General features: G+C 47.5%; 1 protein-coding gene across 1 annotated transcript in view; it reads left to right on the forward strand.

Annotated features, from left to right (window-relative positions):
• SNTG2 (syntrophin gamma 2) overlaps window positions 1-17,879 on the forward strand; it is a 218,106-nt gene that overhangs the window by 153,148 nt on the left and 47,079 nt on the right. Inside the window, exons 12-13 of the mRNA XM_035728728.1 lie at window positions 267-383; window positions 13,219-13,290. Of these exons, the coding sequence (XP_035584621.1) occupies window positions 267-383; window positions 13,219-13,290 (189 nt within the window). The remainder of the gene's footprint in view (window positions 1-266; window positions 384-13,218; window positions 13,291-17,879) is intronic.

Genomic DNA, 17,879 nt, shown 5'->3' on the forward strand with positions numbered 1-17,879 from the left:
GAGTGTAATTTAATGCTGTGTTTTAAATATACACGGGGGACACAACTCTACTGCAGCTGAGGGCCCTGTGGGGCGCAGACGCTCCCAGAGACACCCCTGGCCTGTGTGGAGCTGTGGCTGTTCCTCTCATACGCTCACGCTCACAGCCGTCTGTTTGGTTTGGGCATTAGGAAACCCGCTGGCTCTGAGTGCCCGTTGTCTGTTCTTTCTAGCCCCCAGTGCACTCACTACGGCTTGGGTTTAATTTCAAGGGTTTTCCTCTGCAGGTCGTGCATATGGGGTGGGTCAGTGAGAGACTCGAAGGCACCGGCTCCTGTCACACCTTCCGATCCAAGTTCCTGGCCCTGAAAGGCTCGTCCCTCCATGTGTTCAGCACCCCTCCGGTAAGGACGCCCGGACTCCTTGGGGAAGGTCTGCTGCAGAGAAGCAGCTTGGGACGTGGTGTCTGCCGGAGGCCAGACACACAGGGGCCAGACCCCACTGCTCTCCTGCTCACACACCAGCTGGCTGGGAAGCAGGGGTGCAGAAGGCTGTTCTTGGAGCATCACACACAAAACAGAACAAAATCCTTCTCTTCATACATTCTGAGTTAATGGCCAGATAATTAAATTTAAAAAGTCACTCTTTCCTTCACATCCCCCCATTTTATTAAAGTAACCAAACAACCTAATTCAGCAGGGCACATCATGTAGGCCTGATGCTAAATGCCGTAGTTCACAATTGTATCGTCATCACAGACACCACTGTCCCAGAAGGGACCAAATATAACATGTGTGCTCCGCCCAGTGAGGAGTTAAAGCAGTTGCACGTCCAGTATGGAGAATTCCTGTGTCCCAGTTTCCCCAAAGGTTGACACTGAGTGTGACCCTAGGACATTTGTGGAAACTAGAAGCTCAGGAGCGGGGTGTCCCTAATAACAACGTCATAGACCACCAGTCCTCCCCGAGTACCTGACGCTCTCCTTATGTCCCCAGAACAACCAGGGCACCGGCCTGTACGGGTTTTGATAAGCCAGTGCTGTGAATTTACTGAGGTTAAAGAGTCACCTAAATTTTTTTAAAAAACAATCATAGAATTCTCCTCAAAACAAATGTACTGATTTTTTTTAACATTTGTTGCTAATGTAATATTAGGTGGTTTTGCCTGACAAAGACAAGTAGGAGAGAACTTGAAACCTAACACAGAAACAAACCGCACTGACCTTGGGGCTCACTTCAGGCTCTGCAGGAGTGGGGCTGCTGAACCCAGGGGAGGGGCCGTCCATCCGCAGTCCTAACAGAGATGCTCACATGTCCTTGTTACAGAGGGAGACTCAGGGCAGGCTCAGGCCCTGATGCGCAGGAGGGAGGGTCTCGCCTCCACCCGGTTTAGCACAGTCAGCTCAGCGCCTGAGACCAGAGGTGCCCCTCGCAGGACTGCAGGTTGTTCCCAGTTTTTTCCCGCTGATAGTTGAGGTTCTCTGTGACATTTCTCATCCCACTTCCTGAGGACCCCCGGGATGACCACTGTCCCGGGCACCCTGGGGTTTGGGACACAGCCAGGTCAGAAAACCCCGAGGTGACCGCGGTCCTGATGGCATGGCCCCTCCTGATCTCAGTGCTGTCCCGGCATAATTACTGTCAACAGTCACTTGGGCCCCAGGTCTGAGCTGGGACCGGGTCGGCAGGCTGTGCTCACTGCGATGGTTCTGGCACACGCAGGAAGGGCCAGAGAGGGTGGACACAGAGCAGGCTGCTCCCTTCCAGTGGGGAGGGCCCCGTGAAGGCAGATGGTACCCCCACTATGGTTCCCAGTGTGTGGCCTGGCATGGAATTCCAGGGCAGAGCCTGCAAAACCCATTCACAAAGCGGTATTTTTCAAACTGTACTTGACAACCCGTACATGATGTTTAGGAAACGCAGGGTTACCTGGGGTGGGGATGATGGCTCCGTCACCGCCAGGGCTCCAGAGAACCAGATGCCCGAGCCGCAGGAAGTGCCTCTGCCCAGGACAGAGCGCCTGTGGCTGTGCCGTGTGGCTGGAAATGTGGGGGTTTGGTCTCCCTGTGCATCTCTGTGCCTCCAGGCACAAGTCCGTGTCGGGGTGCTGAGACATGACCCCCTGTCCCTGCAGAGGGGGTGCTGAGCCGAGCCGTCTCTCTGGACATGGCTGGTCCATCCGGGTTTTCCTCCAGGGCCTCCGTGCTGATCTTTCCAGTGAGTGCACCTGAATCTCACAGCTCAATGTGTTGTAGGGAGGCAGCAGGCTGCAGCACGCCCAGAGACCGGGGTGGATGGGAGGCCGCTCCCAGGCTCAGATGGAGTTTGTGGCGCACACATGGCTGAAGAGTAAATGCACACATGCCAAGTGCTCGCACAGCTCGGCCTGTCCTGGCCAGCCCTGCGTGAACATGACCCGGCGTATCCCATCCTCAGCTGCGGGGACCTGGAGCATCGGCCCTTGTGCCACCTGGGACTTGCCCTGAATGCTTGCTTCCTGCACGCATGTACCTGCTGCCCTACCCAGCCCCCAAGTCGCACTGTCTCAGGCTCACCCGTTCTTTCTGCTCGCTCTTGGTTTCTGCTTGCTCCTTACCTACTGCGGGGCCCTTGTCTGTGGCTGCATTGGCCAGGCAGCACAGCTGCCACCTTACGGACTGTCTTCCAGCAGACTACGATCTGGTCCAGGATTCGGGGATAAAGCTGTGTGATCTTGGACAGGTCACCAACCCTCTCTGGTCTGCTCGCACCCCACACATCAAGAGTCAAGTCCGGCACCCACTGGAAGAATGGGCCCGTAGAGACTGCACCACTCTTCTCCTGTCCTGTCAGCTTCCATTCCTGCTGGCCTCTGCTGAACTTGTGGTGTGTTTTCACATTCAAGCCCCAGAGGGGCACATCTGACTGGCTGGCACGGTCCTTGAGGGCAGGGACCAGTCTGTGCCAGGGAATGTGAGGCTTGGAAGACACTGATGTGCCGGCCAAGGAACCCCCGTGTTGGGGGGGGGGAGGAGACCCCCAGCACCGACTCAGGGAAGGGCTGGACTGTCCGTTTCACCTGTAGCCGTGGTCACCAGCGGGCCTTCATGGGACCTGGGTTCCTGCACCCAGTAGGTATGCACAGGAAAGGCCCTTATCAACAACTGTTGGAAAACTAGGTAAACCCGTTAGGTGTCTTTCTGTGGGGCTTTCTCCCAAGTTGTATTGTTCCCCAAGGTGGTATGGCTCGCGTTACCACACATGACCCAGCAATGCGTGAACTTAATCCCAGCCTCCCAGAGTTACGTGCCAGGAAAGTCACGGGTCTGTAAGTCCCCTCGAAGCTCCCCAAGTACGCTTCTGTGCATCCAGTCGTCAGAGCCTGAGACTCTGGTCCTACAGGTGTTGGTGAGGTGCATGGTGCCAACACCGCTTTAGTCTACTGTCACGATTTCATTGGGGGTATTTATTTGATATAAACGAGAGGAAATAGAAGGATCTAGTCTGATTTTTACCTGTACATTCATCTGTTTCCTCATTTAAGTCTCACTTGAATGAAATTCATGGGTAAATAGTAAATAGTATAACTGAGGGGGCTATTTTTGATAATTTTAGTCAAAATCGGCTCCTTAGAGATCACGCATTCACTGTATTTACTACTGGAACATTCTTTAAAAAGCATCTAAAAGCTGCAGGGACAGGCCTTGTGGGTGGATCTCTGCATTAATGACCCTGAGCTGAATGGGAAATTCAATTTTCTAGACGTTCGGTTCTAGCATGGTGCTTAGGAGACCCCCGTCATCTCTGGAAGGAGTCTGGTGGCGTCGGCCGGCTGCTGAGCTCTGCAGGGACGCCTGAGTCCCTCTCAGACCAGAGAGCTCCAGCCGTTGAGAACACCGCACACGGGCAGGCGCCTGGCCCCACGTAGACCCGCCTGTCACTGTGCAGGGGGCGGGGGCTCGGCTTGAAGGGAGCATGCCCCCGGGTGTTGCGTCTAGATCTGTGTCCTACAGCGGGCCTCCATAACCTGTTCTAAATGTGCTGACCTACCCGGGAAGACGTAACGAAGCAAGGACACAGCCTCCCTCATGGCTCCTTCATGGCTAGCGGAGTCGGGAGACCCGCTTACACGCAAGTTCGGAGCCGTTCGTTCTGTGCTTGCTTGGGCAGCACACACAAGATGAGCACTGTGCCTGCGCAGGATGGTGCGCAGACGAAACCAGCCGTTTCAGGAAGGCCTGATGTCTAGAGTTAAACCTGCTGCTTTTTCCTCATACCTGGGTTTACAAGGCTCAGTTGTGGGTGTGGAATCCAGCTGGTCGTTCAGATGTGGGTAACTTCTGCCACAGCACGGTGCATAGCGTCCCTGCAGGCTGCTGGGGCCGGAGGTGCAGGCCGGGCAGGGCCAGGCTGGGGGGTGCTGCCCCATGAGCACAGCCTCGTCTGCTGAGACCAGCCCCCTTTCTGTTGTCTTAGCACAGAGCTAACACTCACAGACTGGTCACCACAGCACGGCGCCATGCCCACAGGGCCCCTCCCCCCTCCCCCCGTCTCCCTGTCTCTCGGTCTCTGTCTCCCTGTCTCTGTGTCTCTCTGACCAGCGTCTCCGCTGTGACCTGACTTCTGATTCCCCAGAGACAGAGCCCTGCCTTAGTTGCAGGGAGCCTCCCTCCCGGACCCCTCCTAGGGTTGCCCTGGTGTCCAGGTCTCTTTGAAACAAAGGTCCTTCCTAGCCACTGTTTCTTTTGTGACCCCCTCCTCATTCAGGATCTCTGCAGAAGGGGACCACCGAGGTCCCTGTGCCTGTCTCAGGGTCACCAGCAGCGACTTTCTGTGATCAAGAGGGTTTTGTTGACGGAAAGAGAAGCGTGAGGCCCCTTGGAGCTAGTTTGGTTCTTGCTGTTACTTGTAAAGGGATGGCATGGCCCCAGATGAGTCTAGGAAGTAGTTTCTGGGATGTGGGGTGCTGGGAGGCAGAGTGAGCCCTGCACGCGTTCACCAGTAGCCTCGGGTTTAACGAAACCAGATGTTAACGAACACTGTGTGCATCTTTCCAAACACAAATATGAAGACGCAATCACCCTCGAAAAAGCAGGGAGTGCAACCCTCTGAATCCTTAAATGTAAAAATAAAATTGTTCATTACATAATATGGCATCTCTGGGCAGGCTGTGAAGCTGCAGAATCCGGGGAATTTGGGAAGCACACCCACCCCACAGCCATGAGAGGAAAATGCCCCCGTTTCCTGAGACGGAGCATGATGGGGGGTGTATGGGTGAGGGCTGGGTGTCCTCAGCTTGAAACACCCGACAGTGTCCAAAGATGATGCTCAAGTAGAGCTGGAATCACCTGTTTCCGGTTCTGGGAAGAGATCTGGTGGGCAGCATCTGTGCACGGATGTCCCTGGGGCTGAGGCCACATGAGCCCTGATACCCTTCTCAGTGGGTTCTTCATGCTGCAAGAGGGAGAAGCCACCTATATCCCTTTCCCAGTGGCAGTCGATCCTAGTCACCCACATGGAGAAATGAAAAGGCGAAGGCAGTGGTATTTATAAATATTCAATCCCCAAATTAGAGTGAGTTCACTTGATTTATTTGCATGCTTCCTAATGTCTTCATATAATTTAAAAATTCCCAGTGACCTAAACTGTCGGTGCTAAATATCACCTGTAAAATCAGAATAAAGTAAATGCTCCCTGAAGAGGGTTGTAGTGAGGTTAAAATAAAGTGATTTTTGTGGGAATTGTCTGTACTGACGAAATGCTAGAAGCGCACTCAGTTTATTTTCTGTGATCACAAAGATGTTCTTTGACTATTGGTTGAATAATCCATAAAATAAGTATTGGCAGGTAGTAAAGCCTAGTGGTTGTGCTGTATGTTTGGAAATGCCATCAAATTCTCTCTAAAGAGAATATAAAGGAAAAATCAACACTTCAGGTTTTTTGAGGGGTTGGGGAGAGTAAGCCAAGAAATCTCGAAGTGTTTCCTGGCTGAAACCCATAAATAACGATGAGCAAATTCCACAAGACAGCAAAGACAGTCTACTTAAGAGTGTTCAGTCCTTTGTGGTTCAAAGGGAAGGGGTGACAGCAGGTGTAGCAGGTTGGATCCAGGTGCAGAGAGAAGACGTGGCCTGTGGCGCACTCCCTGCCCACGGTTCTGCACCGTGATTTCTCCGTGGGACATGGATGATCCATTCCCAGACCTTTGGAATGATTTTCAAGAGTTCACATCATTTAAGGTAGAAATGGTAGCAGCTCCCTTTCTATTTTAATTAAATGCAAAAAACAGGTATGTAAATATTTTACCATTAAAATTGAGTATTATAGGGACACAATGTCCCAAGAGTTAGGTAGAGACCAGGAAAAAATCTGGAACACAAAAATGTCAAAGTCAGAAAATGAAAGCAAGGCTTCGTGGCTCTTTCTGCCATTCCGTGTGTATGTGATGCCGTAGGACAGAGTTTCACACCCATTTCCAAACACATTAGAGGAATTCACTTCACTGCGTGCTTTTAGATAAGCAGGCTTTGCACTAAACAAAACATGGAAAGGACATGAAATCACCTCAGTAAATTACAATAAATGGAGGGAAGGTCCAGAGATTTCCCACCTTCCACCAGCCCTCCCCATCCACAGCCTCCCCGATGTTTCATCCCCCACCAGAGTGGTACATGCTTTTATCAAAGATGAACCTACGTTAACATATCATAAGCACTCAGAGTTCATGGTTTACCTCAGGGTTCATGCATGGCACTGTCCATTCTTTGGGTTTGGACAAAGGTGTAACGACACGTGTCCAGCATTACAGTGTCCTGCAAAGTAGTCTCACGGCCCCAAACACCCTCTAGCGATTGTCCCATAGTTGGAATCATACAGAATGTGGCCCTTCAGGTTGGCTTCTGTCACTTAGGGATGTGCATTCAAGTTTCCTCCTTGTCTTTTTATGCTTTGGTGGCTCCTTTCTTTTTATCGCTGAACGTCACCCACTGTGTGAATGGACCTCAGTGTATTTATCCATCACCTACTGAAGGACGTCTTGCTTGCTTCCAGGTTTGGGCCGTTATGAATAAAGCTGCTGTAAACATCTGTGGGCAGGTTTGAGTGTGGACATAAGGGCCACACCATTCTGCGTTCCCACGGCGATGAGAGTGTGTTCCCGCTGCCCCATGTCCTCGCCAGCGCCTGGTGTTGCCTGGGTTCCAGACGGTGGCCATTCTCATAGGTGTGCAGTGGTATCACATTGTTGTTTTAATCTGCATGTCCCTGAGGGCTTGTGATGTGAGCGGCATTTCATGTGCTGCTTTGCCACCCTCGTGCCTTCTCTGGTGAGGTGTCTGATGAGGTTATTTGGCCTATTTTTTACTCAGTTTATTTGCCTTCTAATTGTTGAGTTAGAGACTTCTTTGTATATTTTGGAGAGGCCTTTCTCAGATGTGTCTTTTGCAAATATTCTCTCCCAGTCTGTGGTTTGTTCTCTCTCTGACTTTGTCTTTCTCGGGGTGGAGTTTTTCATTGTAATGTATCCAGCTTATTGGCTCTTCCTGTCATGGATCCCGTCTTTGGTGTTGGATAAAAAAGGTCATCAACATCCCCAAGGTCGTCGAGGTGTTCTCCTACGTCATCTTCCAGGGGTTTTATATTTTGCATTTCATGTTAAGGTCTGTGCTCCATCCTGAGCTTTCTGTGAAAGGGTGTAAGGTCTGGGTGGAGATTCAGTATTTTGCATGTGGACGTCCACTTGTTCCAGCACCACTGGATGAAGGATTACCTTGGCTCCTTTGTCAATGATCAGTGAGTATTTATGTACTTATGTAAGTGAGTGAGTATTTATGTAATCAGTGAGTATTTATGTAATTCTGGGCTCTCTCCTTTGATCCTTGATCTGTTTGGCTCTAATACCACCTGCGGTGATCACTGTAGCTTCATAGTAAGTCTCCAAGTTAGGTGGTGTTAGTCTTCTGACTTTTCTCCTTCGATATCATGCTGCCTCTGTATGAACGTTAGAACCCGCACATCAGAGTCCACACAGTAATTTCCTGGGAAGTGATAGGCTAGGGCGTAGTTCTCTTGGCAACTGATTTTCTTGGCCGCCGGACACAATGCTCTGGGTAGAAACAGCTGGTGTGTGTAGTCCTTCTGTGGTCCTGTGATGGCATCTCAGTCCTTCGTGACCTGAGCCCCTGCACTCTGGACCACGCGAGAGGCCCTCAGGTTTTTCTCCCCACTTCTGTGGGACAGGCTGGCTGAGGGGCTGGACTTGGTATTGCTCTTCTCCGGGGCAGCTAGGCTCTGATGAAACCCCAGCAGGGGTGGCTCTGGCTAACCTGCCTCCCCGAGGCTCTTGGGAAGAATGGGGCTCTGGGGTATTTCAGAAGGCTCCAACAGGACTTTTCCCCAGTGTTTCCTCTGGGACCTGGTTGAGCTCCTGGAGATAAATCTCACAGTGTCATGGCGCCTCCCCGACCCCTTGATTGGGTTGCGGCCCACACTGAGCCCCTGCAATCTGCTAATGACAGTGGTTTTCCTGCCATTGTGGGTTCCTGCAGTGGACTCCACTACCCAGGCTCCACTCTGGGAGGCTGTGCTGACCTGTCTTGGGGCCACAGTGTGCCCTGTGTCCTCCCTTATGGATCCGGGAAGCGTCTGTTCAGGTTTTCACTTGTTACATAAGAGCAGTGACTTCCAAGCTCCTTATGCACAATGAGAAACATGCTAACTTTTTAAATAAAAAAAAAAAAAGCAAACTTTACCATTACTTAACATTATGATGCCGGTTTAAACGAATCATTTTCATGCATTAACCAAAATAACAAAGGCGTACTTTTAAAAGGAGACTGGAAAGCTTTTATAAGACAAGAAGTTCCACTCTGAAAACACTAGGGAAAGAGTGGTTTTGTGGAATAAGCTGTGAACTACTTCTCATTAGCCGTAGGCTGTAAGCTGAGCCTGCCTGCATGCTGGCTGGGCAACTGGGGGAGTGCTGGTCACCCTCGAGTCTAGTGTCCTCCATCTGAGGATAGGGGCACATCCCACAGGCTCATGGTGAACGCGGAGGACCTGCATCTGTATATTCATAACTATTTTTGAAAACTCTAACACATTTAAATTTAACATGGAATTTTGCTATTAGTATTTAGCAACTTATTGTAAAAGCAATACACGAAGTATGGCAAGTGAATTTATTCTTAAATATTTACAGATATTTGAGTCGGACATTGGACATTGTATCCTGGAGCTGGTGACAATTTGCCAATAACAATTTCTACTTTGCCCAAATCTATAACAACCATATGTGAAGTTTTTAATGTCTGTGTATTTATTTATGCCATGCTGACATAAAACATGAGGTTTCTGAATGTGAGACAAACTACTAGTGACTCGCTGCACATCTTCGGGCTGTTTCTGGGCATGGACCCCACAGGTGGTGCAGTGAGCCCTGACGTGCTCTGCACAGACAGAGGTTTGAGAAGGGAGGGGACCCGTGGCCCAAGAGAGAGACTGTACCTCACTGGCCGTGTAAACAAGGGCTCTCTTGGGAGAGGAGAGGCTGCTGCTCATCACCCTGTCGAATGAGACCAGATCACTCCAGAAGGCAAATGTCCCTGACCAGTCACTATCTCTGTACCCACTTCTCCGTCCTTCCTCCCAGAGGAGTTTGCTCAGAAAGCCTGACCACACTCACAGAGCCTGAGTCAGAATACTTGAATACATTTTCAGAAGGTCCAAAGATTCTCTGACAAATAATTTAGGAAGAGCTGAAAGAGAAAGTCCTGTATTCAAGGATGGTTTCTGAGCTCCCTCAAGACGAGGCAAAGGGATGACATTGAAGCAAAAGAGGGAAAGGAAGAACAGAGGGCTGGAAGAGAAATGGGGGAGGGGAGGTCCATCGGCATTTTCCGGCTCGGATGGGTGTCCGGTGCAGAGGAAGCAGAACCCAGATTTGGGGGCTGGCCTAGCTCTCCCAGGCTCTGGGAGGTGCTCCCAAGTGTGGATTAAAGCCAGGATAATTCTCATCACTCTGCTCTTCTTCCTGCCAGCCTGTTATTTCTGACTTGCAAATTGGAATCTGAGAAAATGTGAGCTGCTCATGTTTTCAAACATCATTAAAATGTGTTGATAACAGTCAATTTTATAGCATCTTACAGCATTAACAAATTTTGTAGCAGTTACCCGTGAACATGCAGGAAATATTAGAGGCGATTTTAAGAATGTCAATTAGGCAAATATATTCTATCATTTATTTTTTTTTACCTGAAAAGAAATAATTTAAGATTTGTAGAGTGAAGAAATATTAGACAATTGTATATCAAATACAGAATTATTCTGTGTCACCTCTGGGGCTGCAGTGAAAGTGTTCCACAATAATATCAAAAGATGCCAAGATATTACACCTTATAGTCTAAAATTTCTGCAACGTTTCAAGTCAAATATGGTCCCATAAAATAGAAACTGTCAACTCTTATGACTTGGGAAAAGTAGCAATGGCATGTGGTTACAAATGTTCATTCTTGTTGCCAAGTCTGATTACTCCCTTTTCGATGCCAGCTGGTTGGAAAAACTGAGGTGTCAGCATGGATCGTTTTTCCTTTTCCTGATTTCTGAGTCATCAGGAATGAGTGTAAGGATCAAGGGATCACATCCCATTCCCGTCCCCTGGAAGCACTTATCCAGAGACAGGCAGGTGTGGTGATGGCTCCGAATGGCAGTCTGCATCCCTCTCTCACTATCAGGAGATCTTAGCCCTCCTGAGAAACCAGGCAAATTGCTCACACGGGCTGCATCGGAGGACCTCCGATGTAAGGAGTTTACGTCAGGGAGTATCTAGTTTGCAAAGCAAGGAGTTCTGACTGAATATGCATCTCTGTGTAAATAAGGTCTTCCTAGTTCACTCTCCATCCTTCCTCCCCTCTGCCGTCTGTCTGTCTGCCTTTCCTTGTAAAAGGGGTCAGGCTTTTTACCCTTGGATTGTTCTCTTAAGACATCACCACAACAGAGTCATCACTGGCGCATATTTTTAAGACAAAGTTCTGATCAGGTCGGGCTGAGGTGGGACCTGAGATTCTGCATTTCTAGCAAGCTCCCAGGTGATGCTGATGCTGCTGGGTCACGTGGCGCCCTTTTTAATACATCAGTAATAAATTTACTTGAAAGTCAAGATCTCTGAGCCCCATGCCACACTTGCTAAATCTGAATCAGATGATGCCAGGAACATGCCGCATAATGGGCTTCACAGGTGATTCCTGGCTGTGCTCAGGTTTAGTTCAAAACTCTAGAAATGTCTGCTTCAGAAATTTCATCCCATCACTGACCACTGTCAGTGAACTTTTTGAACTTTGTATTTATACAAACTTTGTATTTATACAATCTTCTAATTGTATATATGTGGGTACACACACAGGTACATGATTTTTCACTTCACTAACTTAGTAGATGCTGATCTTGCTGTCTCGGGAATGACCACGTCCTAAGTCATCCCAGCCTGTGAGGTGGTTGGGTTTAGTGTTGGGTTGAAACAGCCCAGACAGTTTCCAGAGCTGTAACTAATTTATAAAAGGGGAAAGGAGCCCGGAAAGGCATCATGGATATTTTGGAGGTAATTTGCGTCAAAAAGAAACAGGAATACTTTGTGCTTTTTCTGAATCAGAGAAGCATTCATGTAGCAAAGCTTGAGGACGGCAAACCCACACACTGACGTGAGCCTGCATAGTGCCAGGTCACAGCAGTGAGGAAGCTAGTGAGGGGGAACATTCTGAATAATGTAATTTTTTTCTTTGTATTTTCATGATTCTTCAAAAATAAGCAGCATCATTGTAACTAGAAAAGTTAAAAATTGTGTCCACGTTCATCCTGTAGCCTCGAAGCTCCACTACACCCCAAATCACCTTCCAGTTATCACTCTAACTGACCTTCTCGTTTATATTCTACCTTTTGCATTTTTAATCACAAGAGTAAGGACTTGACTCTGGGTCAGTTGATACTAAGTGGCCACATGTCCCTGTGATTCTTGTGTCATTAACTCTTTGGGGAAATGTTCCGAGGTGATGGGTTTGAAATGCCTGATTGGCTCCCTGTGTTTCTATAGCGGAGTGATTTCAAGAAGGTTACCACTTAGTACATCAAGTACTTTCAACGTTTCAAAGATACCGTGAACCGTGATTAGTTTCATTTTTTATTTGTATGTTTAATGGCTGGAAAGTAAGTGCAGGGTGAGCAATAAAAACCAAATTTGTTACAGTGTTGACTATTTCAGATTTTATGTGTGAAATATTCTAGTGTAGAGATCATACATGTGACGTGAATTGTCAGCCGTGACAGCACTCAAAAATCAGATGATTTGGGATACCTGGGTGGCTCAGTCGGTAAAGCCTCTGCCTTTGGCTCAGGTCATGTCTCAGGGTCCTGGGATCGAGTCCCGTATCAGGCTCCCTGCTCAGGAGGGAGTCTGCTTCTCCCTCCCCCTCTGCTGCTCCCCCTGCTTGTGTATGCACACACTCTCTCTCTTTCTTTCTGTCAAATAAATAAAATCTTTAAAAAAAATCAGATGATTTGATCATTATTATTGTTAAAATAGTTGTAAAACGCAATGTCAGGCCAATCAAAAACACGTTCAGTTAAATTGATGAGCTAATAAGTTTGTATTATTCCTGGAATGGAACAGACTAGTGAGTTTAGTCCTAAATCACAAGACTGGACACACACACTTCAGGTCACATTCCAGCAAACACACAGACTCAAAGCATGCTCATACACAAACTAGTCACCCTCCTAAGTTCTCTCAATTTGACCTAAAATTCCTCCTTAATTCAGTGTCAATCCAAGTCAGTGTAGAATCCAAAATGAATTCTACAGCTGTACCCAAATGCGTGTGATAGATGAGCCCCTACCTTACCAGCTTGTGCCATGCCGCAATGGAGGTGAGCACAGGTGACTCTCAAATCCACAGCCACGTGAAGGTTTAGTGCTCCTACCATCCTACTCACAGCTTAGAATTCAGTTAAGATAAAGACTCACTCCATTGCTGTAAATGTTTACAATTACCCAATTAAAAGTAGCATGTTTGTTTTCATGTATATTTAATAATCTTTCCATCTTTACTGAGGTATCATTGACAAAACTGCAGGATCTCTAAAGTGTACAATGCGGTAGTTTGATGTGTGCGTACACCCTACACTGAAGTGACATGCCCATTATCTCACATAGTTACCTTTTTTTAAGTAGGAGAATGCTTGTGGTTTATGTGTATGTTTTGTATTTCTTACAGGTTAGCATGTTAGACTGGGTACAAGCAGAAAAAACCTACAACCTCTGTGAGGTACTATTTAAACTTCACAAGGTAGGTGTTCTTTGCACATGAGTGCTTTCATATAAATAAGATGTGCCTTTGGGTTCAGAGTCCATTGAAGTAGTAAGATAACCTGAAAATCTTCTGTATTCATCTCATTTTCCCATCCTCAAAGTTGCCATCCTGTTGTTCATAAAGGTGGATGGGTGGGTCAGTAGGCAGATGGATGGATGGATGAGTGGATGGGTGGGTGGATGGGTTGATGGATGGGTGGTTGGGTGGGTAGATGTGTGAGCAGATGGATGGGTGGGCAGATGGATGGTGTGTGCACAGGTGTGTATGTGCACATGTACTGGAGAGGGTATTTTAGTTGCCTCCACTTACAGTAATATGTTCAGAATCTTTGGTTATTATTGTCCTTGTCATTGTTTTTAATGTATCAGATACAAACTTGAGTCCTAACAGCTTTCTTATCAGCCACTGAGCTGACCAGAATGGCTGATCAAATAGTTGCCTCCTATTATAGGGAAAGTACTCTCACTGGCTACGGAAGGGCAAAGTGTTACCTGTAACACGCATCCCAAGCTTTTGGTATCATCCATCCAGTTTAGTTGAACACTTCCAAAGTAGGAATCCATTGCAGCAGAATCAGTTCTCAGTTTCTGCTGGGCTGACACCTCCCCCCGGGGCATGTGAGGTTGGGGGCGAGGGTCAGGGCTTCCCATGAGTCCTGGTGGGACTCCTGCTTGCTTGCAGTGATCGTGTGTTGCTAGATTGGAGATGAAGGCAACTGGGTGAATGTGCATTCCGCCAAGTTGCACAAGCCTCGGAGACACAGTTATCCCATTGGTGGACTTTTAGCAGATCTCAGGCTAGTAGAGAATTCTTTAAAACACTAAATTATACAAAAAGGTTGGGAAGTGGAACCTGAGATGGAAAATGTGGGGAAGAAAGTCAGTCCTGGTCACTGAGCTGGCTCAGGTGAGGGCAGATGGTCCCTGGGGGAGTCAGTCCCCCACCTCCCTGGTGACCTGGGGGCAGTTGTAACGGGCCCAGGCCTGCTCCCAGCTGTGGCTTGTGCCCAGGTTGGTTGGGAGGCCACGTGTCTGGCCTCCGGTCACTGCTCAGGGAGAACCCAGGACTGTCACCACCCATCATGGGGGCAGAGCCACAGGCAACTGGCCCTTAGCCTGCCGGGCGCAGACTGCTGAGATCAGGCCGGCCCACAGTGTACAGGCAGTGGGGGGGATGGTTGAGTGCCACTGAGGGTTTGTGGTTGTGTGTGAAGCGCGTGTTCTAGAGTTCAATGCGCTATCGCTTCTCGGCCTTTTGGCTAAGATCAAGTATAGAGTTCGATGGGCTGACTCCACCCCTTGAAATTTTACTTGATTCCTTTACACCTCAGTTACGTCATCTGCAGAATGAAAGCAGTACTGGTATTCTTAATTGTACGATCCTCTCTGCAGGATTGTGTTAATTCAGTGTGATGCTGTCGCTCTGGCCGTAGTGAAGTCCTCACTCAGCACAGCCTCCTGGGCATGTGTGAGGTCCCTTCCAGTCCAGGGCATCCCAGGAGCTGGGACTCACCAGCACCGCGGTCCGGGACAGTGTGCTGCTGGTGACTACGTCCTATCCTACGGGAAGTCACCTGGTGGGAGCTTTAACACAGAGCTAAAGATTCCGTCTTATATGAGATGTGGTCCACACATCTGTCTTCATTCTTTAGGCTTCCATGGTGATGTTATCATGCAGCTAAACCTCAAAACTACTAGTGCGTGCCAGGCAGTGTTTATGGCTTGACACGTCCTTGTAAATAAACACCATTTTATTGCACTAACAAATCCCTTTGAGTCATTAGATATTAAGCTAGATAGAACCTCAGTGATGAGAGGTGGTGTTGTACTAACACCCTTAACAAAGCCGTGAGGATAGTAATTGGTTGTAATGCTAGTAGTGATCATATTTACTTATATCGCCTTCACATGTTTCCTCTTCACATGCTGCCTTTTCACTTACTTATCTTTCCGCAGTACTTGAAACTCATTCGCTCAATTATTAGTTCATGCGTGAAAATTAAAGTCCCAGAGAGAGAGCTTCCTCTGTGTTGGTGATCTATTTTTGGGAAACAAATAACCCAAACACTTAAATGTATAGAACGACACACATTATCCCAGCCCCTGGGGGCCAGGCGTCATCCGTCTCACTCTTGCGCACAAGGTGAATCAGGATTTCAGCCTACGCTCTGTGGTCCCGGCCAAACGCAGCACAGGGGAATTTGGTTGCTGGAAGATGCTGGACTGGAGGGTGCGGCGCCTTGCTGGAGGCTGCCCTCTGATCCTAGCCAGGTGGCACGCTCCATCAGAGACAACCCATCATTTCTGCCATATTCTGTGGTTAGAGCAGGGCACTAAACGCATATAACATATGACACGTGACATATATGTATCATATGTATGATATCTAGAAATATACATGCGGGCAGAGACCAGGTGATGCCCACCATACAGTGTTGGCTGTAGCATGACAGGGAGCAGACTGCACTTGGCCAGACTGTGCTTGTTGCTGAGGAGGCCGGCGTGCAGGGTGGGGACGTCTGGTCGACCTGTGGGCTTCAGTGAGCTCTCAGAGGTGAGTCATATACACTGTGGAATAAGGCTGTCTCTACACTTCCTCTGAAAAGACCAACAGCAAGCCTTGACCACATTACCAGGGGCATGAATTTGGGAGTTGTGCCCAACCAGCTAGGAGCTTCCTTTGTTTTGGGGATATATCCATCAAGGACTGATTTCTTCCAGCAGCAAGGAATCCAGATGGAGAGCTTTGACTCCACGGTAAATGAGGCACAGGCCTGAAATACAAGCCAGGAAGGGTTTGTCCTGTGTCCCAGTGTAGGAGGGCAGTGTCCCCTGCATAGAACCCCCGTGTCCTTCTCAACTGTGCAAATCCAAATAGGAAGTCTGTGTCTAAGTCAAAAGCTAAAAATATACCCGATGGAATTTTTAGTGTGTTTTGTCTGAGAAGATGATCATTAATCAAAAATTAGAAGTTTTGAATGAAAATTTAATGTTTTAAATTTTGGTTGGCCTCCTTAAATATCCTCAAAAAGAATTTTAAATTTAGATCTGGAATTTTAGGCTGCATGTACTAGTAATACACACAAGGGAAACACATTCCCATAATACTATCATCAAAATGCTAAAAAAAATTAATGTTGTTTTGAAGCTGTTCTCGTGACAATTCTTACATGTAGACTTTTATTCATCGATATTCCAAAAAAAAAGAATTTTATAGAAAGATCTAATGTCTTTTATCTTTTTTTACAAAGGCTCCTTACTGCCCCGTTTTGGCCTTTTTATCACCTTGTTTATATGGCTTTCCACATGTCAGAGGTGTGGTTTTGGTATTGGGATATCTCCGGAGGGTCGTCCTTTTGTGTGGATGTTCTTCGTTAATAAACCAGACAGCTTTTTTTTGTTTTTATCCAGCATGTTTCCCAGGAAGACTGAGGGAAAGTCTTCGTCAGTACACTTGTTATGAAGCGATTATGAAACCATTAAATTAGCCAGGAGACCCGCTACAGCACGAGGTCAAACCTACAGGGCGCAAGTGGTAACAGTAAAGACAATTCTATAGCACTTAACAGTTTTAAAAAGGAGGTTGTATTCTGTAGGTCAAGTGATGTATTTGGAAGTCTTAAATAGTGATCTCACAAAATGCTATCTCCTTTTGTGCACACCTTTAATTGTTGCGGAAGATCATCCTGCACACATACACTCAAAATCATCCATCAGCATTTAACTCATCTTTCAAAGAGTAAAGTAAGTGAATGATTATTCTAAGAACTGGTACGCAGGGCACAGTGTTTTAAAATGACCATTTCCAAGGACAGTCATCAGTATGTGGTCCAGGAATTAAGTTTCATAGTTGTAGTTTTGTTTTTCTGACTTTTTTCTCTCCAAAGATTACTTTTTCTGATTCTTAGATTACTGATTACTGATTCTTAGATTACTTCTTAGATTACTTCTTCTGATTCTTGTTGTTCTCTATTTCAACTCTCATTAGAAAATAGATGAGAAAATTACATCAGTCAGCTTTGGTTGCAGAAGAGACATAAACTGTGCACAGCTCCCGGAGAGCAGCTAATAAAGGTGCCGTCCAACAGTGAGGAGCATCCTGCAGGAAAGTAGATGGATTTTCCTCTCAATATAAGAATATTCCGTTTAAAATTTTCAGTTTAAAATTTTCAGTTTAAAATTTTCAGTAAACTTAAGCTTACTCATATGTTTAGCAGAGGATCTAGATAGTAATGTCTGCTTTTGGGGAGTGCCTCCGGGAGCCTTACTGAACACCCCATTTACTTCTGAGCCAATCCTCATTATCTTCCCCCACAGCTCAGAGCTCAGAAGCACAGGGGAAGTAACTCCCCGGAGCCTCACTGGAGGCTGGATGCGACCCAGGTTTGCTTGGCTTCCAGCTGATCTTATATCCTATTCTATTTCACTTGTTGGAAGCATCATGTTCAGGAATCTCTCTGAAGTCTGAGTTTTCTAACCCCCTCTCCATCACCGGCAAAGCAGTGGGTTTCTGTAGTTGGGATTCCCAGGGAAGGGGGTTCTCAGTAAATGTCCTGAAGTCCCTCT

Source organism: Zalophus californianus, chromosome 8 (assembly GCF_009762305.2).
Source record: "Zalophus californianus isolate mZalCal1 chromosome 8, mZalCal1.pri.v2, whole genome shotgun sequence".
NCBI lineage: Eukaryota > Metazoa > Chordata > Mammalia > Carnivora > Otariidae > Zalophus > Zalophus californianus.